The 27,564-nt window shown below is 45.0% G+C and overlaps 2 protein-coding genes and 1 long non-coding RNA gene across 7 annotated transcripts in view; 1 reads left to right on the forward strand and 2 right to left on the reverse strand.

Annotated features, from left to right (window-relative positions):
• RIPOR3 (RIPOR family member 3) overlaps positions 1-18,326 on the reverse strand; it is a 42,010-nt gene extending 23,684 nt beyond the window's left edge. The window contains exons 1-3 of one of the 5 annotated variants that reach the window (XM_042044774.1): positions 18,147-18,326; positions 13,128-13,260; positions 306-424 (exon numbers count right to left, since the gene is read on the reverse strand). In XM_042044774.1, coding sequence (XP_041900708.1) covers positions 306-406 — 101 coding nt within the window. In that variant the 5' untranslated portion in view covers positions 407-424; positions 13,128-13,260; positions 18,147-18,326. Of the gene's footprint in view, positions 1-305; positions 425-5,442; positions 5,467-11,616; positions 11,768-13,127; positions 13,261-17,891; positions 17,986-18,146 lie in introns of those variants that run through there. The other 4 variants (XM_042044781.1, XM_042044787.1, XM_042044795.1 and 1 more) reach the window with 4 other exon arrangements.
• A 4,457-nt stretch (positions 18,327-22,783) lies between these two features.
• LOC121671841 lies at positions 22,784-24,920 on the reverse strand. The gene is made up of 3 exons (XR_006018637.1): positions 24,569-24,920; positions 23,699-23,820; positions 22,784-23,006 (listed from the first exon to the last, which is right to left on the reverse strand). It is a non-coding gene; the product is annotated as an uncharacterized LOC121671841 (long non-coding RNA).
• A 2,204-nt stretch (positions 24,921-27,124) lies between these two features.
• PARD6B (par-6 family cell polarity regulator beta) overlaps positions 27,125-27,564 on the forward strand; it is a 16,680-nt gene continuing 16,240 nt past the window's right edge. Inside the window, 1 exon segment of the mRNA XM_042051186.1 lies at positions 27,125-27,306. Within this exon segment, the coding sequence (XP_041907120.1) occupies positions 27,125-27,306 (182 nt within the window).

Raw genomic sequence — 27,564 nt, forward strand, 5'->3', positions numbered from 1 at the left:
ATTTATAGGTCATATCTTCTAAAAGCACTCAAGATTTACAGGGATTTACAGGAATTGCTAAATTCACAAAAAGCACAGGAGCATTTTTAGTGGAAAAGCTGCATCCCGTGTGTGGCGCAGCTGTCCCTGCAGTGCCCAGCAGTGGGGCAGTCTGCAGGGCAGCACAGCTGCTGATCAGTGCAGGAGCAGCCCTCGGTAGTTTTAGGTGGGAGTGAAGGAACAGCATCTCCACAAAGCTGCCTCAGGTCGATGCACTGCCAGCCTGCTGCCCAGGGACCAGGGGCTTTGGTTTTGGTGTTACTTACGCCAGTTTCCTGCTTTGCACAGTGCTGAACCCAGTGAAGGAGCAGCTCCTGCTGATCCCACCCCCATCCCCAGGGGACACAAACGTGAGCTTGACCGACATGGCTCCCAGTCAGTGAGTCTGGAACAAAACACAAAACACAAAAACAGATGAGGCCAAACATTCTTGGCAGTTCTTGTGCTGCTGCAAGTGGTGAGCTGCATGGAAGTGGAAAGTCAAAACAACACACAGCAGAATAAATTGAAAAAAAAGACTTGTCTGCAATTCACGTTTCCTGTGTTGCCATCCACAGTACAATTAATAAGGGGTTGAATAGTCTAAAATGAAATCTCTCATGCTCTCTTCAATTTCTGATTGATTTTACAAACTCACTATGCAAAAGCCAGAATAGCCTCAATTCAGAGCTTCTCTACCATTTCTGACTTTTTAAAAACCCTGTAATTGTCCCAGTGCTTCAGGAGTCCAGGCCAACCTGTGTATTTCCAAATAGGTGTGGATGCCAGAACAATACTTAAGCTCCAGACTTAGTCAGGTCGAAAAAGCAGCTCCTTGCATCTGTGCAGAGCCACACAGCAGTCAATGGTAGAATTGGCTGTGTGGTGCTTAAGACCAAGGCAGAAGTCTGGTTTCAACAGTAAATTTCAGGTTCATGCTCCTCCTCTGGCAGGGTTTCTCTTGGATTGCTCTCTTGTTTTCCATCAATCAAACTCTCTTGCTTTTTGGAGAATTGTGTTCTCTGCCATATGTCTATAGAATCCAAGTCCCAATATAAGTAACAGACATATCCTTCAAAGCAGCTGTAGAAAATCACCCAGACAGTTCATATACAGAAAAATTCCCTTCCTTTCCCCCTCAAGCTGGTGTAATGTAAACACCACAAGTGAGTAAATCTGGGTATAACAAAAAGCTGGAGGATGCGTCTGGAGAGAGAAGTACAAGCTCCAACAAGGAGCTCTGAATGCTCCATGCAGAACTTTGTCCCACATTACAGAATGTGCTCTGAAGAGCACTCTTAATCCATCAGAGGGGATGCTGGAAAGGAACTCTGCACTCAGCCCTTGTTCCTGACATTATCCCTTTAGCATGGCTACCATTAGTCAGACTACAAGCCCAGAATGTCAATGTAAGACTCTTTCCCTGGCTCTGCCACTAACTTGGAGAGCAACCTCCTCCCTGCCTGTGAAGGCTGCCTGTAGAGAACTGAATGGTTTAATACACTTCCCAAGAGGAAGGGGATTGGAGAGCATTTTGCTAATTCTGGGCTAGTCTACAAATACAGGGAATTACTGCCAGTGACCACGCTTTAGGTACCATCACCTACAGAGCAGGAACAAAAGCTGTCCTGCATTTCCAGGAGCAGAGATCCTGCCTGTTCAGGAGAAGCCACTCAGTCAATTCCCCGGGCTGAGGTTTAAACTCCCATCTCCTTGCCTGTTCTATGGGCTGTGCCAAGCTGAGGAATACACCCGGGGAAAACAGGCAGAACACTGTAGAGCAAGATGTGACAATGATAAATCCCAGCTGAGAGACACCTGCTTTGGAAGCTCTCCAGTGTGCAAAGAGGTGCTGAGCATGGCCAGGTATTTCACTGCTCAGAGGAGCGAAGTTCAGCGACTCCACAGCCTCAGGAGTATCCACAGAAATCTGTTACACGGAAAACTCAGGTGCCTCTCCACCACCTCTTAATCAAACCATACAGTGCTTTTATTCTCTTGCTTTGAAAAGATCCTCCTTAACACCCTTAATCAGTCCTTGGACTTGCATCATATCACAGCTGAAGTTTCAAAATATTTTCCATTCTTCCCTCTAGTTTTCAGATGTTTGTAAGTCTGTGAACTGTCACCCCATCAAAAGGATCATTAGCCTGAAAAGAGCATGTAACTTACTGAAAAATGTAATTGCATAACAAGCTGTTAAAGGAGGAAATAAAAGGAATAGCCTTGTGGTTATTGACCACATCCCTCATCAAGGCTAAGCCAGATTCCCAGGATCTATTTTTCAGCTCTTTAACCTGGGAAACTCAGTTCATGGGTATAAGGGAGGAAGAAAGTGCAAGAGCAGCTGCTCTAGAGCCTGCCTAACATGAGACTGAAAGCCTTTGGAGCACACAGATATGGAACAAACAAAACCAAGCAGACCCTTGGCAGGGAACAGGAAGTAGAAAACGATGAGAAGACTCCTTAAGTAAAACCTGTGGGACTGACGTGAAGGAGTATGTGGGAAATGTACAGACCCCCAAAACTAAATTAGCAAAAGAACTACATTGCCCAAATTTCCTAGACCTGACCACGTGTGTTTATAAATCCAGTATAATTCTGGATTTCCAGGAGATGCACTGTTGCAATTCAGTAGGAGCCAGAGAAGCCTTGGCCCTCACATGGGCATGGCCAAAAGCATTTCAGCTCCTCCAGGGTCATCTGCTTTCTGTAGCTGCCCAAAGCTCCATCCCCAAGGCCACTGAGTCTGTCATGTTCTGCTCCAATGTACTGCTCCTCTCAAAAGCAACTCACAAGTACCTCTTTCCAATTCCCTAAGAATGAAGAGAATTTAAATAAAGCACAAATAAAGGGGTTATCTTTCTTGCTTCAAAATAATGCCAACAAAGTCAATACCTCTTGGTACACATTGCACATGTATTTTTTGTAGTGACCAAGAAATCTTATGGCTCATTTCACATTTCTGAGCAGAAGACCATAAGTTGGATGTCAAGAAAACATTTTATTTGTAAGACTTATAATGCAGTTGTTTAAACAGAGGGTTTTCTAGATGGAGTGTCTGTATAAAAGTGCTGAGCTACATTACAAGTGCCCCTGAGAAAAAGCATCTGGATCCATCTCAAATTCTACCCTCCCTTTAGGGTAGAAATAAACCAGATAAGGACCCCGACAAAGCGCAGTTCAAATCTGCCTTCCAACCTGTCACCTCTGCTGTGCCAGTGTATCCAAATCTCATAAAAACAGGGATTATGCCCTGGGGAGCAGAGGAACTTCCTCTCCTTTACTCTTCCCCCAGAGCACGGAACAGCAGTTAGCCAGGGGCTGCATATGCAGAGCACAAGAACAGCAGGCCAAAATAAAGGCGTCTATTGCCAGGGGCAACTGGAACCCCAAACTACTGCAAAAACCGTGGAGTCCTGACAAAGTCTTCTAAAGCTTGTGAGTCTTGGGCACACCTCCCAGCTGCCAGGGACTCACTGGCTGTAATGTTTTAATACGTGCCATTCCTATGGTTGAGACTTCAGGTCTCAGAAATGTACCTTTGAATCAAAAAAGAATTTTTTTTCCAGATCAAAGGAGTAGGTTTGTTTGGCCCTGTTTCAGTGGTCCATTTGCCATAACAGACTGTTGGTGTGTCAGCTTTGGTGTGACCAAGCATCCAGGCACGCTGGGGCTCCTCTGAGCAGTGAGGACACACAAACTGCATCTTGCGCTCCCTCCCTCTGAGGCTGAGGATGCTCCTCAAGCCAAATGACCTTCACCTTCTACAAACAAAATAATGGTGTCTGTTTGTGTTTATGGCTAAACTTTTCCAGCCCTACTCACATCTTTAATTGTTTCTGGGCACAATGGTTTCAACAATTTTATGAGGAAAATATGACTCAACGACTTCTTGCAAAATGTTTCTGCTCATGTTTAGTGCTTTAAATTAGTAGCCGTGTTTTTGTGTTAGCATCTCCAAGAGGTCCACTTGGTGAACCCTTGCTAGAGGAAAGTATTCATGTTTCCCCAAAGTTTGTAATGTTCCAACTGGGAATGGGCAGTGGGTGGGAGACACTTTCTCCTGGTTGTGTTTCTGCAAGAACTGCACCAGCTTCTGCTTCCCTCAGCTGTTCGTGGGCCCTGGCAGCCTGCACAGGGCTCCAGACCTCACCTGTGGGGCACCACCGGCTCTTCACTGGCCTGACACAACAAAAGCCAGGCTGAAATCAAGCAAGTTATTGTCACTATAGCAAATAAACACAATTACTGACAGACATCCATTGTTAATAACTGCAGTGTCTGAGGGTCACGTTTGTGGTTGAGGATACATTATGTGACCATGACAGTTTGCCTTCCACTGCCAGGTGCAATCCTTCTCCTTACACTTTCAGACCCTTGTTATTTTTATACATAATTTTATTCATAAATATTACACTCACTTTACTTGGAAAGACAAGAGAGCCATTTTAACTTCTAGTTGTGGGAACCAAACAGAGTTGATTTCATTTTGTATTATCACAACATAATACTTAATTCAGTATCTGGTAAGCCCAACAGTTTATTGGAGAGACTGGGGCCTTCATGCTAAAATCTGGGGCTTAGATTTGTGCCTATCAGGACACTCCCCTGGTGGTTTTGTGCACAGCAGAGCACGAGTTTGTTGCAGAGTTGCCACCTGGAATTTATGTCTTTTATAGCATGGTTTTATAAAATTCACTTCATGACAGCCAAACAAACGTGCCATTGGTCTGTAGTGGCTCTGCACCATCTCTACTGAAACTCAGCTTTCACAGTACAGAACCAGAATCAGCAGTGAATCAGTACATGAACATTTAGGGCCTTCAGAGACCTTCTCTGGACCTTAGGAATGAGCTGTGGTTCCAGCTAATCATTGGCCGTTTCAAAAAAAAGTCAGTCAAAACTGCTAGGTTTGCATTCTGCTTCCCTGAATTTATTATAAATTCCACCAGAACTGTTTTGCTGCTACAATTGCACCAGGATCAGGATTTTAGCTGAAAGAAATACATTCTGCAAACACTTCATGGGTGAAAAGACAACCCTAACGCAATTACACCAAAAATCTTCAGCATAAGTTAAATTTAAGACTGATTTTGCAAACTGGGCTGCGTTTGTCTGCCATCACATTGATGTAATCACAATTATTTTTCTTCTTGCTTATTTCAGAACATAGGGACAATGGATTTAACTGACCCTTCTGAATGCTGCTGGTGGGCTGTATCCAGAAACACTTGCAGCAGACAGTGGCATTTGTCTTTCATGACACTGATAAAGAAAAAAAATCAGATCCCCACTCTGTATTACAATCCTGTCAAAGATTTTGAACAAAGTCTCAGGGCTGGTCTAGGCCTGGACCACTGAAGTTTTTGTGATGTCAATGCACTGTGGAATAGGTGGAAATGTCTGGGCTTTGGCACTTACTTTGCAGTGTTGGACATGTAAAGAATCCAGACCATGAAATGAATGAGAGGTGATAAGGGCCTGACTCAGCCCTCATTCCCCTGAAGGTGGCTGTGATGAAGGCTGAGTGAAGCAGGAGTGAAGTGACCGTCTGGGCACGGCCCCAGGCTGAATCCCCTGGGAAAATACACACTGTGTTTAATCTTTGCTCTCCAGCATTCCTCAGGAAAACCATTGACCTCAGTAGCAATGTCTACTGTGCTACATAAACATTCCAAATTTATCATTCAAACCCCTCACATTTTAAGCGGTTTTGTTCAGCTGTTTGACAAACATTCTATTTATACAGTTATGGGCAGAACTAAGAAAAAAATTATCTGGTTATTTTCAAGAGAGGAAAAATAATTTGCATTCGGGAGACACACAGTGCCTTGATCTCAGAATACTCTCGAAATAGGTACTTTAACACAGCATCACACGCAAATAGGGATCCTTTCTTCAGACAAATCCTGTTTGTGGCAAGAACTCCCAGCAAAAGGATTCCCAGCAGAACCTGAACAGGTCTGATGTCATTCACTCCAACACAGGGACTCTGACCTGTGGCTATCATTGCTGTCTCACACCAGCACATGGGAGCTCCAGCTGCCCACCACAGACAGGGGAGAGCCACTGCCATGGGACATACAGACATGGGAAATGTGTGCTTGATATTGAGTTTTTATCTGGTCAAACAGATTTGTGAAAAGGGAGAGAAGGGACACAAATAGCTTCCACCCATTCATCAGGCATTTCTGCTGGGTTAAGATTGAGCAATATGAGCAATTACATCACAGTTTTGCTGCAGATGGAAGCTTTTGCTCCCCTGTGTAGCTGCACACGTTCCACAGAACTTCTTGACCCAAGCCTGTTTAACTCAGATTATGAGATGGGCCCTTTACTTTGCACCAAATTTACATCTGTCACGTCGTATTTTGAAAATGTCAAGTGATTCAGGAATATAATCCTGTTCTCATAGGTACTTTAGGCTCTTAGGAGCTACTTCAATTGATTTTTAATAAGAATTATATTCAGAGCTTGCGTTATTTAGAAAGGCAGGAATTCAGTGTGTAACTAGTTTTGGTACTTTTGCAAATTTTATCTATGCAGATTTAACTCTTGAATATATATTTAAATACTGCATACTTTCCTCCTAGCCATACTCAAGCCATTAAAAGAAAATCAGATAAACAGCTTTGATCCAAGTTATTGCTTTACTCATTAGGCCCTCCCATAGCTTCATGCCAGCCTCTGGAAATGGCATTCTGGGGTCCAGGCTTCCTAGGCAGCAATAAATTTAAATATCACAGGCAGTGCTCTCAGACAGCTTGTCCTGTGCTGGAGGTCAGGTCTGATGGCCCCATTTCTAGGGGGTTCTTTGAAAACAGGACTCAGATTTCAAGTCCAGGATGAGCTGCTTTTCAAGCCTGCACCCCAAGTGTTCCTGTATTTCCAATCACTTTCCATCTCAGCATGCAGCTCCAAGTTCTGTTCTCAGTGACAGTGTGCACATCCAGAGGAAATTAATCAGCCATTTATTCCAGATTCCCAGCAGAATCCGGCAGCAGAAGTTGGCCTGACCTAGTTAATGGCCTGGAAATTATTTTCCAAGACATGATGTCGTGGCCACTTCGTGCCTCCCACCAGCTGCCAGCGAGCCCCGGGGAGCTCAGCATGGATCACCCCATGGACTGTGCCCCTGCCCTCGTGGAAATGTGTTACTGGGAATCACAGCTGGCTGTAAATCCCACTGGGGTGTTTTGGCAACGCTGGACTAAGAAAAGCCGCAGCGATTGCCCATAACCAAGGCCTGGTTTCCATCCTCTGGCAGCCCGTGGCACAGCCCTTGGCTCCCGTGCCAGCTCTCCGAGGTGCTGGGGGCTCCTCCACGGACTCTGCCTTTCCTCCTGGGGGAGGCACAGGACGATTCACCCATTACCAGCTGATTTACGAGCACAGGCCTTGCTGTGCTCCTCTGCTTTCAATTTCCAGCTTGCTGACAGACTTGCAAGGCTGGGTCGGGCGTTCAGGAGTGCGCCAGGCTGCACAGGCTGGCCCGACCCGCAGCTTTTCCAGCGCTGGCGGAGCGGGAGAGCGCAGCCAGCCCCGCTGGAAGGGCACCGCAGCCCAGCCTCCTGCCGAGGAGGAGCAGGTGAGGGACAGCAGCTTACAAGCGAGGAGCAGGCTCCTCCATTTGGGACAAGAGAAAATTCGCCTGGCACTGAATCACACCAGTTCTGGCCTTGAGAGATTCCTGCTTATTAATTATGAACCCCAAGGATCCTTCCTCTGTAATACAGACCTCATTCTCCTTGTTTTCCCCAACCTATGCCTGAATGTGTGTTACGAACAGACTTATCAGGTGTGATCATGTCTCCAGCCAGCCTTGTCATGCAGGAGCCCAGCTCCAGGTTAATTATGACATAAGAAAGGTCCTTTATCTCAGCCTTAGGGTTGTGGAAAGTCCCAAGGCTAAGTTTCAATAGCAGCCACCATGATGGACAGGCAAATGCTTTGATTATTACACTGAGAAGGGTATATTAACCAAATCAGATGACAAAATTCCAGTAAGAGGGAAATCTGATGTCCAACAGCATATGGGATGTAATTTGTTATCTTCAAAAACTGAGTTCTGTGAATCACAATATCCTGGTGCTTCTGAAGTGGGACAAACTGTGCCACTTACCTGTCTGACCAGGAAAATTGTCCCTTACTAAGAACTGATCTATCCAGCCCGCTTGCTATGGCAACCATGGTTTATTCCCATAAATGTTACCAAGATAACCTTGTGCCACAGAAATAATGAAGTTGCTAAGTTAGGATCAGTATCTCAACGAACACTGGAAAAAGAGGAAAAGTATATAGAATTTCATAGAAGAGAGAAATAGAAGCGAAAAAAGGTTTATGCTTTAAAGCCAAATATTTACTTGTGGAAAAAAACAAGACCTTTGAATCTATGTGGGTATATCTGTACTTTTCCCTTCACTTCTTACCAGTTCCTAATACACATGCTCTGACATTCATGGCCCACATTTTTTATGCTCTTATTCTCTGCTTTTATTTGGTTTGGGCTTGTTTTTAATGAGGTGAACTTTGCACAGCCCAGCTCTAGCTCCTATAAAATCTGTCTTAAATGGCCAGATTTAGTGATTTTTCTGTGGAGAGAAAAAGCCCTCCATCCTAACCACACACCTGTACTTGGAACCAGATGTCTCACCCCCTTTAAACTGAACTAATGAGGACAGGAATATGGTCAGGAAAACTCCTGTCTCGATCTTGCCTCTGGAATTATGGAAAGAGTGCTGCAAAGCTTCCACAGAAAGGAAAGGGAGGAGGATGGTAATTCCTCCAGCAGGAAAATTTACTGTGCTGCACTTGTTTGAAGGCACTTGAACCCCACAGCCCTGCTCATCCCAACATCACTTCTACCCCTTAACTCACACAGGGATCCCACAGAGAGCAGGATCCCTCAGGTGATGGGAGCTGCTCTAACTCTGTTCAACCCATTTACAGAAAGCCAGGGGCTGGCTCTGTGTCACCTTTGAATTTGGCAAGGGACCCTAAATTACTTCTCTCAAGACTTCCGTAAAACAAAAGGCAGACCAATTACTGAGGACCAGACGCTGTGAAAACCATAACTTCTGATAGAAATCTGACCAAACAAGAACATTTTTTAAACCAGCTTTGCCCATCAGTGTGTTTTTAAAATATAAAGTGTCCTCTGCTGCTAGTTCAGAAAGAGATAAGATTTTTAGGACCATCACTTCTCTGCCCAGTCTTGCTTCCATCAGAGTCACTGGGAGCATTACCATCATTTCAGAGATGATGAACAAGACCTTCAAGGTCATGATTTGGCACTCAAACTGGAAAAATACATAAGCATGGCCTTTTTTTTCTTTTTTAGAAAAGATGCCTCAGATTCTCCCTCTGGTGCCTAGCTTAATCTTCTCTAAAATAATGATTCTTGATTTGTCTTTATGTGCTCTTCATCAGTCCTTTCCCTGCAGCAGGTCCCCCACACTGTGCCACAGCAGCCAAAAGGAATCTTCTGCTGAATAAAGTCTTGTGAGACACAGTCATTACATGCAGGGGAAACTGGGTTTAGTGGGGCCCTGGTTCCCCCGGGGACTCCCATAATATAAATTATTAATAATAAAAATAAACATTGGCTGGCTTGAACTTCTCTTCATTCCCTTGGAGCTTATTTTTGTGATGGAATTAGCTAAATAAAGCCCACTTGAAAGAATGTTTAATTGCAAACTATCCAAAGAAAACAAAATGGAACTAATTGGTTCTTAGATATTAAACATTCAAAAGGAGATAGCTTGGAAACAGCTGAAAGACTAATGTGCATTAGGATACAAATGGTGCAGTGAGCAGTTGAGGAAAATGCAGTCTAAACTGGACTACATTTGCTTTTAAACCACATATTCAAGTTTTGTCAGTCTGGCCCTGCCTAGAAGACAGCTTTGGATTGTTTCAAGCCTAAACAGAATTACAGCAGTACTCTCTGTATTATAAAATTATAAAATCTGAGGAGGCAAACTTGTGTACTGACTTCTGGGCATCATTTGCCCCGGAAACACTACAAAACCTACAGTGATTGCTACTTCCTGGAGTGCCCCTTAAATCTCTTCTGGCCTAAAGAAGACATCCTAGCAAGGACTGTTTCAAGTGGTTTCTCTAAAGCAGTTGTTTTCCTGCAAGTCTGGTAGGGAGGGCTCACAAAACCAGTTCTGAGAGCACATCTCCAAAGGAGAGTGGTTGTGCCATCCATCAGAATAACTGACTGAGATCTGCCTTGGCCTCTACCAACTCCCTTTCTGCAGCCCTGTGTTTTTGTTATTGCTATTTAATTCAAGTCTTTCACAGTCAGCAAATAGAAAGAATCTGTTTGGTCATGTGAAAACTCCCTTTTCGTATTCATTAAAAGTTAAATAGTTGCCAGACATTTCAGAAGCATTTCTAGCAAGACTAGAAAGTGATGGCTCCAATGTGACTTTGTAAACAAGAAAAAAACTCTACATTAGAAGGGAGCAAGAAGTAGGTAAGTTATAGCCAAAATCATACAGTCAAGAAAATTTTTTAAATTAATGAGTGGTAGAAGACTTTTTCTCTGGAGGACCACTGTGTGCAGTGAAGTCAGACTAGTGCTCAGCCATTGAAGGTGCACTGTCTCATCAGCAACATGTTTACTTTCCCACTTATCAATGACTGACAGTAACGAGGCCTCTGCCAGAGATAACAAATTCCTGGAAATGTCAGGCACCCCAGAACACCCAGCCCAAGCACACAAGAGCTACTCACTGGAAAAAAAAGGCAGACACAACTGGAAGTGCTAAGCAAAAGTTGTTCAGCAGGATCAGTCGAGATCAAACCACTTCAACATTTAGGCCAAAAGCTAATGGAATTTAAGGTCCCTTGAAATGTTATGAATACCATCAATAAACATGGCAAGAGTCACTCATGAAAATGCATTTCAGCTTTGTGCACAAAAAAAAGTCAATCAGCTCTCTGTCTCAGACTTCTTCAAAGTCTGTGAACCCAACTGTTTGTTCCCTGAGGACCCAAAGCTTTTACTGCAGCTAACACATCTGCTTAGTGTTTCCTATTTTTCAGCATCACAAGGAGTTTTTCTTAGACTTTGGACTGGTTTACTCAGCATCTATGGACCAGAGATCTTCTGAACTCCCACTGGTGATCCTCTGCAGAACTGCCACAGTGAATGCACAGACCAGAGACCTTCCTGGCAGAAAGTCACCCTTGGGTGATCTTCAAAATTCAGAAATGGCCATTCAGATACAAAACATATTGACAAGTGATTCCAGCAATACACTAATACAGATCCAGGATGAAAGCCAGACTCTGACACAATTACAGCAGCAAGGGCAGGCAGTGCTTCAATGTTCTAACAGAAAAGTGGAGTTTTGCTCCATATAACTTGGCTTACTCACGAGAGATATTTTACAAGAAGATGCAGTTTTACTGCATTGTAAACATAATTTGACAATTACAGGTCAAAGGATCCTCGCTTATTGCTTTAAATGAAACTAAACATAGTCAAATTCATACATACACACATGGGGAAAAGATTCATCATGTGTTACTACAGCTCTGGAGAAAACAGCACAGAAATTATGTCTGAACTGGAGACCTTACCAGAAGATGCAGTGTATGTTCTCACCCAAAGCCTTCTCCTGCAGAGCATGTTCTCCTTACAGTTGTGCTTTTGTTCTTGAAGAACCCAAGCTCAAGCAATTTTGAGATACTTTGCATTGCTACTTAAATGTTTTGCACTTCTGCTGTTTGTTTGCAGGCAGCTGGGATGCCCGCACTGATTTTCTAAGGTTATTTAAATTCTTCTTTATTTGTTAACAAATTACGTTGTTGCACAACACATTGGCATGTGAACCCTTCAGAAAAAGGGAGAGGCACAAGTCGGCCTCAGTGGAATTAGGGACGAGCTGCAGTGACCTCAGCAGAGTTACACAAAGGACAGCTCTATTGTCTCTGGCTCTTGTGCCTAACTGAAGGAGTATTTCTGTATGCCAGGGCTCTTCAGAGGGGGCATCACCTTCCAGCTCAGCGTCTGGGGCTCCGTTTCAGACAATGCACAGTGACAGATTTCCACACAGTCCGGGCATTGGGGCTGTGCTGACAGCACAAAGAGATGTGCAGTTACAGGGATCCATGCAACCAACTTACACCACACTGTGTTACTGATGGACTCAGGGCGAGGCATTTTCACACGTGATCCATCCAATGCAACTGCTCTTCTTTTGCCTCCCATTGTAAAAAACCAGGTCACTAATTTCCTACAAACCAGTTATCTTCCAAACTGTAGAAAAGCCAATGAACTTTCTGTATAGATCAGTTCTCAGCCATGTCCATGCACTGGATTGCAGTGGCTGCTCAAACAGCTGCATTTGGAATATCCACAGGTGCCAGTTCTTTTAGAAAGCCCCAGCCTACTATTTTAACTTTACAGATCTCATCAAACAAAATCCTTCCTTATAATCTGGAGGAATTTTCTAAACTCTTTTTGTAAAATTTCAATTACATAATGGAAACATTTCAGAAATTCAGTGCACAGGGAAACTGAAGGTTATTGAGGTGGTGTTTCTTCTGCACTAGTAGAAGTACAAACCCATTCATGCCAACATCAAAGCAGCAAACATTCAGATTTTAAAGCACACTGAGGCCTTGGAATTGCCTCCCTGTTTATCTGTTCAGGCCCAGTATTGGGAAATGATATTTCCCTCTTCAAGTCTGTAGCAATTTCAATAATAAAACAGAAGTTATGTAAGTGCAGAGAATTATGGAAAAATATAAGTGGAAAGTACATAGTTTTAAAATTCATTTGATTCACTCAAATACAGCTGAACTGACATTATTCACACTTTCCAGTCTTAGTCAATACTGGATTGAAACCAAGCACAAGATATTTCAGGCCCAAAGGAGGTTTTTAAGAAAATTACAAGTACCTATATTTCTAGTTTACAATGTCTGTCTGGGAAAGCTCTACTGCCTAAGGAAACACCAAGCTACCTTCTCATGGGATCAAACAGGAGAGATGTGAAATAATTAAGGGCACCTTTGGATCAGCTTGTAAACATAAGGGCTGATTCCACCCCAGAGAGCTCCCAAACCAGAAACCTGGATGCAAATACCTGTGGTCTCCCAGCGAGGCAGGGATGCAGATTCAGAGCCACATTTCACACTGGAAGTTCATTTCTAACCTGAGGAGACACAAGCTCTAGGCCCAGCTCTGCATTCCTTCCTCACCCAGGGCTGGAGTTGTGCCTGAAGAAGGAATGCAAGAGAGAAATGAGTTTCTTATCGGCCTGGCAGATCTTGTTGGGTGATGTAGATGCCTGTGAGGCTGCCAGAACTCCGATGTGGGACATGGCATGCAGCCTAGCTCCAGAGCCCAGAGATTTCAAACCAGAACTCCGGCAGGACACTTGAAATAAGGGAAAACTGTTTTCAAAAGCATAAGCAACTGCTCCTAACTCGGGGATACCTGAATATATTTCTGTTATAAACAGTTTTTGTCAAAGGAAAAGATCCCAGATTCGTACAAAAATGAGTAAAAAAGGGAATAAATTGTGTATTTCCAAACTCAGGGGCATTTGAAACTCTGGCTATAAGAAAAAAGATTTAATAATCATAAATCTCACAGAGGGAAATACTAAACACACAAATAAGGACAGGAGGTTCCTCGGATAACTCTGTGTCCATTCCCTCCCAAACCATGGCAGCAGCGTGCATGCAAGTGCATATGGCAAGGTCTTTCCATCACTCCAAAGACCCCCAAACGTCACCTCAGCTTTTGCTAAGATAAACCAGTTATGGCTCTTTCAGTTCCACAGCCAGCAGTATTTCAAAATGTGCAGGGACAAAGACGTCCCAAATGCATGAAGGACAAAGAACTGTGGAAACAAAGCTCTTTATGTGTGGATTGTGGCCTTTTTAAAATTTTGCCAGAGCTGGGACCTTCCTGGATGTTTCTCTCATTACTCTCCCCAAACAGAATGCAAAACTGTAGGATGAAGATGCTGTGCTGTGGTCAAAAATGCAAGAAGGACATATTAAGGTAATTCACAATGCATTTTGTTCAGACAAATATTTTCATAATAGTTGACAAAAAAGTATGTTGAATAAAGTATCCACTGTTTTGAGAAAAAGAAATGCTAGCTAAAATCAAGGGCTTTGACTACTTTAAGGCTTCCTAGGCAAGATTAAATCAAAATGTTTCCTGTAAACATTCCCTCTTTTCATCAGCATGTCAACTGTAGTAAGGAGAATGTGATCCTAATTCTCAGCATCAAAATCTGGGATAACTTTATAAAGTCAAATGTTTTCTTAATTTCACAGAAACAACTGTGACTGGAAATATTTTGCAAAGCATGTTGCAAGTGGAGGTAAGTAAATCAGCTAGCACACTGCACATTTTCAAAGGAAAAAGGTTTCTAAAAATGAATCAGGATTTAATAAAAAATGTCTCTGAGGTACGTAAGTCATGCCCATAATAGAATATTTTTCGATTTTCAACCCTGAACAGAGAATTTTAAACCACTAGCAGATGTATGAAACAAAAGCAAAGTTGTCCCCTTATTCTCTGCTGTGCACACACATAGATAGAAACAGGGAAACCAAGGAGAAGCTCTCAAACATTTTCCACAAGAAAGCCAATTTGCTCACAATTCCTTCTCCCTTTAAATTGTTTCTGTGGCAACACATCTGGCGCTGTAATTCCGGGCCAGAACATTAACTATCCTGAAAGAAGAAAGTTATGTTGTTGTTCTGTCTGCAAGAATGTGAAGCAGACAGAGATCTGTGAACACACGTAATCAGGTCACCCTTTCTGCCTTCCCAGGCACACAGAACATCAGCTATGCATATTTATGCATAGCTTAAAATGGCAAGTTTTAAAACATTTCAGCAATGGCTAGAGAAAACTCTCATGGTAAACACAGTCTAGAAGCCAGGGGTTTTTGAATATAAAATGATGAGTGCTTTGCTACTGCTGTTCCTACTGCGTGAAATAAATAAATTATTCAGCTAAGAGGAACAAGGTTCATTCCCTAATCATAAACATAACTCTCCCTATGTAATGGAGCAAGATTGATGCTGATTTCTCATCTCCCAGCACTGCACAGGCATTGCTGGCTTGTCACCATTTTACACGTGAGATAGGTCAGGAGGCCAAAGCTGCCCCAGGATGAGTTACCCCCCCCAGAATCCCAGAACCCTTAAAGCTGGAAAAGCCCTCCCAGCCCAGGGAGTCCCAGCTGTGCCCAATGCCCACCTTGTCCCCAGCCCAGAGCCCTGAGTGCCACCTCCAGCCCTTCCTTGGGCACCTCCAGGGATGGGCACTCCAAACCTCCCTGGGCAGCCCCTGCCAAGGCCTGAGCACCCTTTCCATGGGGAAGTTCTTCCCAAAACATTCATCCCTGGGCTCTTCAAGCTCTTGAGTACCAACAGATTTTATGTTATGGAAATAATGGAAGTAGATTTTTGCTACTTCATCAAGCAGATCAGGGATGGATTCATGGAAAGAACGTATCTGATGAGCAATAAAATATCACTGACAGAGTTATTGTCCCAATAATAATTGCATATGTTCTCCATAAAGTAGTTTTTATAATTTAGTTGGAAACAGCTAAATTCACATCTAGAGCAGTTACATATAAATATGTTTGCTAACTACACTTAGGGCATTTCTGTATTAATGACAAGATCATCTTAGTGTTCTGATCTTCTAAATTACTGATGATTAAATTCCTTGTCTGTCTGAAAACCAAGTTTTTGCCCAAAAAAGTTGAATTGAAAAAAAAAGATAGTTTTCAGGCATTCTATCTTTGAAGACATACTGGTTTAAAGCAGTCTGTCCTCAGGGAGAATAAACTGGCAGCAGAAATGGAAAAGTTGAAAAAAAGAGGATAAAACCTGGTATTTCATAAATATGTATGTCCCTTTCGTGCTTCAGGAGGCAGCATCTGAGGATGGGAATTAAAGCCAGGGCCCTGAGCACCTGTAGCCATTAAAGGCTGGCTGATGTCCTTTGCATGACTTGATGTCCATAATTTTGGATTGTCACCAGCCAATCACCTTCCAAAATCCAGTTCTGGCCAACACAGTCTGGATAACTCAACTCTGTCTGCTCCCTCTTTCTCAGCCTTTTGGCTAAGATCAAGTGTGCAGATTGAAATAATATTAAACCTACTATTTTACACAAATTATCTCCTTCACTTCCAGTCTTTCTATTTATTTCATCCAAATGGAACAAATTAATAACCCTTCTGAGAAAGTTCCCCCTCCCTTGCTTTATCCTGGATAACTTTCTACACCCAGGACCTCTGTTTTGTCCTGGTGCTTTGTAACCCCACATTGTCACTCCTCAGACCCCTGAGAAAGAGACACATGAGGATGACAACTTTCCCCTCCCCACAGATGGAGTCTGGTTTCCCTTTCTAGCCAGAGTGGCTCTATTCCACTTCTCAGACTCTTTATGAGGATATGCCAAAGGAGTATTTCTGAAGGAATTAGCTGTGGAAGGGAATAAAGTGACATTGGTGGATGTGCTGTTACAGGATCCCAACTCCCTGCCTATATTGCTCCTAAGGAACCCAGGGCTAGGGAGAACATTGTAGAGCAACTGTACAGCTGCTCTTTGTCTTGACAGAAGGAAACCATCCCATCCTTACAGTGTCCCTTAGGGAATCCATTACATAACTCCCTCTTTGGCCTCTGTCTCCACGCTCTTGGCTCCGTGCTGTGAACAGAATGCCACTGCTCCCCTGCAGCTCCTGACTGACTCCAGAATGGAGCACGGGGTCAGCATGCAGGACCTGCCATCTCCGGGAAGCGCTTTCATTCCTCCAGAGGGTATCCAGACTCTAACTGAAGGAGAACGTTGCCAAGTTAATTGTTCACTACCAGCTCACACGTGTTCTATCTCACACGTTTCTCTCCAGACCTGGGGCATAAAGAGGCTGGGCCTGCCACTCCACAACAGCTCCAGCCCATTTTGGCAGGTTTTGCGCAGCTTTTCCTGCACTGCTACGCGTGGTGCTTTTGTCATTCACTGCGCAGAATTCAGAGCAGCAGCAGGGAAGGGATGAACTGCACGACACAGGAACACAACAGAGGAGTTTCTCACTGCCCACTCCTTTAGCCACTGCATGTCTCTCACATGTGCCTCTCCATTCAACATGCAATATTCCCTCAGACACATTTTGCTCTGTTTACTACCCTTGCAAATGATCTTCCTCTGCTTTTCTTGTTTTTAATTAAGGGCTTTCAAAAAAAAGATACGTAAAGCACCTCATCAATAGGTGTAGCTCCCATTTTGCAGCTGTGAAAACACAGGTATGGATGGATTAAGTCTTGATCCCAACAAAGGAAATGACTGAATCAGGAGTTTGAGTACTGGTGCTGGTTCTATACTTGAGAAATGGCTCCAGAAATATGTAACCTTATTTTTCCAATTCCTTCGAGTTTCTTTGGTTGATGAACAACTCTACTTCCATATGGCCCAACTTATTTAAAGCACTTTTTAAAAGGGGAAATTAAACTCTCGATCAAAATGTAACTGGGCTGTGACCCAAAACCTCAACTTGTATTTATACGAATAAGCAATAAAAAAAAAAGCAAATAAAATGTAATCTTTGCACAGACAAAAAGAGGTAACTAAAACATAGCCAGCCCATACAGCGACACCTCCAAAAGGCAAACCCTAGGGGATGGCATAGACCTCGTCCTGCTCCTCTTACTGTCCCACCTGCTGCAGCCAGGTGCTCCCCTGCCGGGGGGTTCCGGGGTGTTCCCTGCCGGGAATGCCCTTACCCCGGCCCAAAAGCTACCGAGCCTCTCTGCGCGGCTGCAGCCTCTGCAGGAATGTTGGCATCCTCTGAAGCTTGCCCACTTACAGATGCCCGCCTGCCCCAGGGCTGACCGAGTCCCGCCGTCGGTGTCCGTATGGATCCCCGACAGGTGACGGTGCCCTGTCGGTGCCGCAGCCCTCACCTGCCGGTGCGGGTGCGGTGCCGGTGCCGGTGCCGGTGCGGTGCCGGTGCCGGGCGGTGCCGGTGCCGGTGCCAGGCGGTGCCGGTGCGGTGCCGGTACCGGTGCCCCGCGCCCCCCGAGCCCCTCTGGGCGCTGCTCCGTGCCCAGGTGTGCCCTACCTGCGCTCCCCGGCGCGGCTCGGCTCCGCTGCCGTGGCGGCGGTGGCGGCGGGTCCGGGCGGCCGGGAGGGCCCCGATAGCCGCCGCTTATCGCCGCTGCCCGCCGCCCAGCTGGGCTCCGCTTCCAGGAAGCCGCGGCTCCGGAGCGCTTGTTTGCCGCTGGATGCCGAGGGCTCCGTCCCGCTCGCTGCTTCCCTTCCTCTCGCCCTCCCTCCTTCCCTCCCTCCTCCTCTCCGGCACTCCCTCCCCCGACCCCCCTGGTCCTGGCAGGGGGGCTGGGAACGCTCCGCGCGGCTCCAGCACATGCCGAGCCGGCGGTCACGGCCCGGACCCTCTGCTATTAATCAGGAGCATCCCAGGCGCCCTCTCGCTCGCTCCAGCTGCTCCGCTGCGGGTCCCACAGCGCCGCAGGGCAACGACAGACCGGCAGCGCTCGCAGGACTCCCGTCCCTGCATCCCCCGGTTATTCCCCCGTTCCTCTGCTCCCCAACTCTTACCCCTTCTGCTCAGACCTTTTCTGCTGTGCCCAGACCCCTCCTTTCCCACCTTCCTCATCCATTGCTCCCTCCTCCTCTGCCCTTACCCCACACCGTGTCTTCACCATCCCTTTAAAGATTCCCTCCTCTTACAGCCCTCAGTCATACAACGCTAATCATCATCATTACCTTTCTTTTTCTTATTGCCTCCTGCCTTTCCCCATCCCACCCTTCCATAGGTGTGCTGGTACTGAGGAGAGGTAATTCGCTCTCTTTGATTCTCTGTTGACCAACAGCCTGCTCCGAGTCCTTCCTGCTGCACCCACTACTGACCTCCTTCTTGCTTCTGCGGGCAGCTAGAAGCATCCTTGGGAATGAGCTCCCTTCTGCCTGTTTTCTAGACACCTTCCAGGTAATCCTGGCAAAAAGAGCTGAAGCTGACATGTAGAAAGCAGGCTGGAATCTCCCTGTTCCTTGTCTCACCCCATGCACCCCCACACTCACACCTCTTTCCTGAACAATGCCTGGCCAGGCCTTTTGTAACCACCACACACAAGCACGTTCCTGCCCTGGGCACAGCACCTTGGGTTCTGCTGTGGCTCATCCGTCTTCCATTTTCCCCTGGTTTTTAGCAGCACTTCCCCATGCTGACTGACTGACAGTACAGGAAGCCAGACACTCCCCATGGGGAAAATGAGCTGACTGCACGGAATTTGGCCGTGCCCTTACAGTAACTTTATTGGTAATAGTGTTTGCTTCCCTTTTGACCATGCTCTGCAGCATCCAGCACACACATCCTTAAACCCATCCCACAGCACACAAACTGAAGTTCTCAAAGCTCCAGTTGACCAGAGATCCCATACAAGAACCTCTTAGGGCAGGTTGCCGTTCTCTTTTGCAGTTCTTTGTGAAGTTGATCAGGATTTGTATTTTCCTGTGCACATGTTTAAAGGAAAGTCTTGAAAGAGGCAGAGGAAGATCTCTTGCACAGCTAAACACGCTTTTAAGGAGAGGCATAAGGGAACTGACACACATGAAAGTGAGAGCAATAAGACACAAAACCAGATGGGCAGACGGAGTTGCCTGAGCCAACACTTCAAGCACTCTGGGTTTTATATGTATTAGAAAGAAGTGTGCTGAGATGCAAGCAAAAGTGGGTTTCATACCAGGTCTTCAAAATGGTTGGGGCTTGGAGCACTGCAAATGGCAATGATGGTACACCATGGATGTCACAGCTGGGGTACCTAGAAAACAAAGCAAGGAGATGCAAATACATGGATTTGTACAGGTAAGTACATGACATTCCAATAATCATAACTCTACTAACTCTTAGCTTGATTTTCCTGGTTTTGGAGGGTTTATGATCACTTCCACTGAGTGCTTGAAGAATCCCCCCCAGCAAATGTAACTGCAGCTGTCCTGCTGCTGCGCTGGGGTTTTCCAGGCTGATGAGGCAGTCAGCAGTGGCTGTGTGCCCCAGCCTCAGACAGAGAGTGGTGCCACAGCAGCCCCAGCAGCTCGGGACGGTGCTGGAACACTGCTGTCAATGCAGCAGGCCCCTGTCTCCAGTGCTGGCCCCACAGCAGGGTGGAGCACACTGGGACGAGCTGAAATCAGCTGGACTTGCAGGACACTTACACTACACCAAATCTCTGCAGGAGCCCTGTGCAACCAGTTGCCCAAAAAGCCATTACTGTTAATGTCATTTCCTCCATGAGCCTTACAACAAAATTGACAGAGCAGCCCCTCCGCTAACACCAGTGACCACGGTTCCCTCACTCCTGGCGCAGATGTCCCCATTTACTTCAGCTGAGGAATGGCTTTATGTGTTTTTATTCCAGTTTGCTTTTTATGATCTTCATTTGCTGTGTCTTCATCTGGTGTGTTTATGTGGCTGGTGCTTGGTTTTCATTATTTTTAACTGCATTTCAGATCATTTGCTCTATGGTTTTGTTCACATTCTCCTTTTCCACGAAATTCTAATAAAACACTTGGCTACAGATTTTCCAAATTGAATACTGATGTTTAGTGCAGCTAATTATGCAGCAGGGTTCAAAGTGAGTTCTATAATGTAACAATTTACATATTCCTGAAAACAATGGACACAAACCTACAAATTATTGCTACAAGCTAGTTTCACATTCTTCTGGAATTTCCTTTAGAAATACATATGTTTAGTATTCTCACGCATATGAAAAGCAGTAAATACTGCATTGCTGGCACCATTATAATATTTACAGTGAAAAAATAAAACACACTCTGATGTGCCTCAGACTTAAAGAGACGTGAAAAAAATGCCAGTATGTTTCCTCCAAGATCTCAGAGCACTTCACAAAAACCCTTCCCAAATTCAGCCACTCAACATCCATCAATATAAGCCAATGATACACAAAGATCATTTTATAACAAAGCACTCACCATGGTTGCAACAACATTACACATTTAGTGTTTCAGCATCACCAGTGTTTGGGCATAACCAGATTAATCATAACTTTATTGTTTAAGTCCTGAATAAAGTAGTTTTTGTTTGTTTTCTAAATGGACCGAATTACAGGCAGCCAGCCCTGTGAGCAGACCAGCCCAGCCTTCTCAGGAAGATCCAGACTAAACTGACTTTTAGAAAAGCTGCTGTAAACCATAACTCTGGTTATAAAAGCAAGAGCTAGTAACTCAGTAGCTGGGCCTATTACTGTGATCCTTTGCACCAGGCTGACTTGGAGAGACAATAGTTCTTGCTGCTCTTAATGCAAGCAATATGTATGCCAACATTTGCCTGTGGCTCCACCCCACCCTTTTCTAGTTTGCATTTTTTTAATTTTGGGATGCTACTTAAGTCTTCATAATGTGAAGTGATCTGCATAGAAGTGGATTATCTCTCAGCATATCGATGTATTGACCAGGCACTTTCATTGCTGTGACATGACAAACTACAGAGCATGTTCCAGCAAACCATCCCTGCTCCGAGCCTCTGGGCGGGGTTATAGTGAGATTAAACTGTAAATACACATCCCCAGTTCCAAGTACATTATTATTTACCCCTCTTTGTGCATCTATCTGTGCTGGAGTTTTTAGTTCATGGTATTATAACTCAGGAGGGACACTAAGAGACCTGCCAACGGGAGCAAAGAATGTCTTCTAAAACCTCAACGCAACTGGGACAGTGGCTGAACTCACAGGGTTCAGTATTTCCAAATGTGACATGCATTTTCAAGTCTCCTTGGCTTGTACTTTTCTAGTTTTACTTACAACCACTGCACCAGCACTCTGTGCTTAATAAACAGGGGCAGTTCTACTGCAGTAATGTGTACACACCTATCTGTTTACATCCTGTAGTCTCACAGGGGGTTGGTTTTTTTTGTGTATGGACACATAAAACACTGAGATGAAAAAGCCTAAATTATTCTGATGGTCTAATTACAATAAAAGTTTCATATTTTCCTAAGAAAATTGTTCCTTATAACTGTTTTACATTTTCCTTAAATGTTGGTAACTTCATCTTATGATTACAACAAGAAGTCTATGACAAACCAAAGAAATCAAATGAGCGTGCACCATCCCTCGGAGTGTTGTCCCATTTCTGGAAGTGTTGTTGCATCCCTGGAAGTGTCCAAGGCCAGGTTGGATGGGGCTTGGAGCAACCTGGGATAGTGGAAGTTGTCCACGGCAGGGGGTGGAATGGGATGAGCTTTACGGTCCCTTGCAACCCAAACCATTCTGTGATTTTATGAATGACATTTTAAAGCCCAGTAAGAGTAATGTGATACAGCCATTCCAAATAAAGGTAAGGCTATAGGAGCAGTTAATGTCCCGGGCAGTCTGGTGCGGCCAAGGCCGCGGTTGTAATTAATTAACGGTGTAATTAATGGTGTAATTAATGGTGTAATTAACGGCCGTGGCTCCGGTCACAGCAGCCCGGGTGACCCGCACAGCGCGGGCACAGCGCCCTCTGGCGGCGGCGGCTCCCGCAGCGCCCCCAACAGCGGCGACAGCGGCGACAGCGGCGACAGCGGCGACAGCGGCCACCCAGCTCCCACGTGCCATGGGAAAGGCCGATCCCCAGGGGATTCCCTTCCCAAGGGCCCGATCCCCCTCTGCGTGCAGCCTGCAGTGCCTCACAAGCGCTGCGGTGCTGCCAGCTCCTGCTCGGAGCCTGTGGGAGCACCCCTGCGTGACTCGTGTGTTAGCCAATAATAATTCAATCTCAACACGCAACAGTTCATTATTTTTTAAAAGCTATCATTATTTTTGCAACCGAGTGCAGAAATCATTTGCGAAATGAATTCGTTGTCTCACGGTCAGACACGGGAACAGTCCCTGCCACGAGCTCCTCTCTTCACGCGTTTCAGCAGTTTGACTCGCAGGGCACAAAGCGCTTGTAGCAGCTCTGAAAGAAGGCAGACATAAAAAACTTGTAAGCTCAGGAAAAGGTTGCTGGAACAGCACCTATGAAAGCATGGGGCAGGAGGGACCTGGCCATGAGAGCGCTACACAAACTCACACAGGGAGGGCAAAGTAACACCCAGTGTTCACCCATCACACCTGGGGGACAGGGGACACCACACAGCACGGGCCACTCCAGCTGGGAAGCAGTACACTGTGTAACAGGAGCTGGTGTTTATAAAAGATTGAGCTGGTGGAGTCCATAGAGGCTTGTTCACTTTAATTTTGAGGTCTATCAACCACCGTTCGTGTAAAGATGTTCCTTTGTGGCAAAGGGCACAAGTACTCCTTATTCAGTGATGGCTCTCAAAAGTCTCACTTATGTCACCTTTACTAGGTTACAGTCACTAGCAGAGGGCAGAGTTTTCTTCACAAATAGCCATAACATGTTTTCCATATAAGCTTAACAGCAAAGGGTTTATTCCAAAAGGCTTATTAGGCAGAGATTTTTATCTAAGAACATGACAACATTAAAATCCCAATCTGTACCAAACAAAGCTTAAAATAAAATTTGCAACAATTACTCCTTTGATTTTTCTCCCCAAAATTCTGGACCGGGAATACTCAGTGAGTAGTGGAAAACCAAACAAGAAATGTTCAGGAATTCCTTTGTGGAAAGAAACCCTGAAATGTTACCTATTGACCGGTACAGCTCAGCACCAGCGTGGCTTCCTCTGAGCACTTCAGGCAGGAGAGTTCAATCATTAAACCCCACACACGAGTGCCAGTGTGAGGTGTCAGCTGGGCTCAGAACTGCCCTGTTTATACAAGGGGGAATTTCAAAGTAATTCAGAGTCATTGGACACAAATGGATTACTAGATGAAGGGGAAGAAAAAGCTTTAAAAGCTTTTCATTATTTTACTTAGAAACCTCAGAGCGTATAAATGAATGTATCAGCATCAGCTTTTGACTTGCTAAGAAAGTATTTTCAAAAAACTTCACGAATTTGTCACTGGACCTAGTTTATATCTGGATTTATAACACATCTGAAACAAATGGTTTTTTGACAGGCAGCAGAGTATGAAGACAACCTTTCCCATAAAGCCAGACAAAATAAAAGTACAAAATGAAAGAAAAGCCCCCAACCCTAGGAAACTATAAATATTATATTGGAAAAGATCTCACATATGAACTTTAAAAACAATCAATTCATTTTGTCACAGACAGGTAAGTAAATAAGTAAATATTGCATCAAAGTAACAACTAAAGGTTCCTGGAGGAGGAGTGGGGGGAGGAGGGAGGGAAACAGCTGATAGTTTTTTTGACAGCAAAGAAAAAAGCAAAGGCAGAAATAGAACACAAAAACTCATTACTAACCCAACTGTTGGTTTCCCCCTCAATAAAATAAAATTTTAAAAACTCAAACAAACAAATAAACAAAAATCTCACTCCAAAATTAAAACTGTCACAATCTCAGGGTAAGAACTAATTTTTTATTACACAAGTGCTCTTTAAATACTACTATTATTAATAAAGCAACTAAGTTGCCATGTGCTGGGGTTTACTTGCTGAGCTTTGCTCCTGAGTTTGTGTAGAGCTGTTGGTATGGATTGTGTTCCATGGAGATAAAATATAACAAGTTCCCCTCCTCAAACTCTCTCTAATGCAGCATTTGTGAATTCGCACGTTCTGCCTCAGGATCAGCAGTATCAACAGAAAGTTATGGAATGTATTTCCCTGGACTCATGGGGACCTATAAGTAGTGCTCTACAATATTATTTGCATTTGTGAACATCAGATGCCTTTACGACAGCACTGCTTTGTCTGTACCACTCATTAAGGGGAAGGCCAAAGCAATTGAGGTCACACTGGTCCCTAATATTCTGAAAATGCAGTATCCAAGTGTACACTGCTGCTGAAAACTCCTCTCTGTAGGGAAATGTAACTGGCACACAATATTTACTGTACCAAAATTGCAGAAGGCATCAAAAAGAAAGCCTGTAAGCACAGAATTTATTTTTTAAAGGAAGCAGGACCTTTTTATTATCATTTTGAAAATAAAGCTTCTCTTTTTCCCTTTTATTTTTCTCTTCCCATCAGAAAAACTCTCCAGTGTCTCATCAACTCCAAGACAAGATCAGATTACAATCTAGTGCATCTAACAGTCACTCCTCTGAGCTGGCACTGAGAGTGTAAATAAAGACTACTTTATGTTAAATATAAAATCAGCATAAGCCCTGAACTATGCAATAAAAGATTAGGTGGGTCATCAATAACAGTCAACCTATGCTGACAGAAATTTTCCGTGCTTCACTCTTAGAAGTATTCTGTGAACTCCCAGGAGGGCTGTATGGAATACCATTCCACTTAAAATGTGGGAAATCTGGGATAGAAAAGAAACATCACAGCAGAATCTCACTGTACTCCACGGTGGACTTAGGTGATGGAATTTCTACAGCAAAACAAACAAAGAAAAAAAATAAAAGGCCTCCCAAAAAACTTCCCCGGCTGCTCAGAGATCAGGAAACCCAACCTGTCTTTCAACTTCAGAGAAACTGAACGTGCCATGAATAGCTTGATCAGGTCTGAATCACAGGTTGTACAGAACTTGTGACTAAAATAGCTCTATAAGCTTGCCTTACAACTGGCACGAAAAGCCTGCCTCACTCCCCACCTTTATCTGAGATCAAATTGTTTATCACATTCCTTTCTCATACGTCAGCTCCTTGTGATGAAAGCCAGCCAGTGATTAATACATTTTATTAGGTTGGTTCCAATGACTTGAAATGAATTTGCCCTGACTCCTCAGGCTCGCTCCCACACCCACTGCCTGGCACTCCAGCCATGCTAGGAATGCACAATAGAAAACAAATTATCTTAGGCGATACCTCATAAATCTGTACCAATAAAATTAACTGCACAACGGCTCCAAGCAGAAATCAGCTTCAGGAGGTTTCTCCTCCCTCTCTCCAAAAGAAAAGAGCCAACCCAACAGCTTTAAAGCCCCAGAGAAGCCGCTGTTCCCTTGTCTCTTGCACTCTTCTCTGTGCTTAGCTCATTAAGCAGAGCTGTAGAAGACAGATATGGAAAGCAGTCCAAACTCTTTTCAATGTTATAATTACAAAGTGACAGAATAAGAGGTTTTATCCTGGTCTTGCTCACATAGCTGTAATCTGTCTTCTACTGCACCAGGATCACAGATTCTATTGAAATTTACAGGCTGGATTCTCTATGTATCCTTCTGCAGCGTAAAACCAAAACATGCTGGACAAAGGACGAGAAGACTTGAATCAGCCTAGACACCGTCTGGCAGCAAACTATACTTAACTATTAACAATATCCTCTGTGCTAATTACAGCTTGTCTTGGCTCGAGTGAGAGCCGCAATTCCTTTGCCTTTGGCGTGATGGGAGGAAGATCAACTCTACAAAAATCAGCACCGACTTAAAAGTGATTCAGCACTGGATGCTTTTTATTTAATTACCGATTACCAGCTGAGACTTGAGAACTGACTAGACACCCATGGCTTGCCTCAGTTGCAAGGCATTGTTCGAGCTCCCGTCACAGCCATCCACACAACGTCTACACGAGGAAACCTCACACTGTGTTCTCTTCTGTCAGGTTTATAGATTAGGGAGAGATCTGTAATTCAGAGGTCTGTTGACATAATGAGATTAATGTACAGGCTTTCTTCTTGCCCGTACACAAGCGAAAAGTCTTTTTTTTTCAGACAGTTTACAGTCTCTCCACTCACAGATTTTATACTTTTGTCAAGGTAGCTTAACTGGCCTTTAAATGAAAATAATTGATCTGTCTCAGAATTAAAACAATAAAGAAGGTTACCTCTAACGTTACCAACTCCTGCAATCTTATTTGTGACTAAAACGAAAACAAGCTCCATGAACACCTTTACATTCAGGACGGACACAGAGCCACATCCTGAGAGGGAGAGTTCAAAATTTTGGCCTGATCAAGACTTATTTTATGTAATGTGTGAACATCAACTAGCACTGGTGCAGTTTGCGTGTTACATCCGCAGGATCCCAAGATCCCTGAATCACAGAATCGTTAGGGTGGGAAGGGATCCTTCTCTGGAGATCGTTCAGTCCCCCCCAAGCCCGGATGTCTGGGGGGTTTGAGCCTTCAGGGCAGCCCGACCCGGGGGCTCCCGGCCCTGGGACGCCGAGGCTGCGGAGCCCCCGGGGCCGCGAAGGGCGCAGGGCTGCGGGATGGTGGCTCCTCCAGGCCGTGGAGGAGCGGGAGCGCGGCATGGAGGCTCCTGAGGGCTGTGGGAGGACGCGGAGGTGCGGGATGGCGGCTCCCCGGGGCGGGAGGTGCCTGAGCGGGCAGCGGGAGCCGAGCCGCGCTCCAGCCCCGTGCGCGCACAGCCCCGGCCGGTGCGGGGCAGCGGCTGCCGGGCTCAGCCCGCACCTGCTCCGGGGACGGGAGCAGAGACCCCGCGCCGCCGCCTCCATCTTGCGCTGCCCTGCAGGTGCGCGGCCCCGCCCGTGCGCGGTCCCGCGGAGGCGGCGCAGGCGCGGCGGCGGCCCCGCCCCGGTCCC

The sequence above is a fragment of the Corvus kubaryi genome, unplaced genomic scaffold (genome assembly GCF_017639235.1).
Source record: "Corvus kubaryi isolate FWS band 111438036 unplaced genomic scaffold, C.kubaryi_AGA036_p1.0 134, whole genome shotgun sequence".
Classification (NCBI taxonomy): Eukaryota; Metazoa; Chordata; class Aves; order Passeriformes; family Corvidae; genus Corvus; species Corvus kubaryi.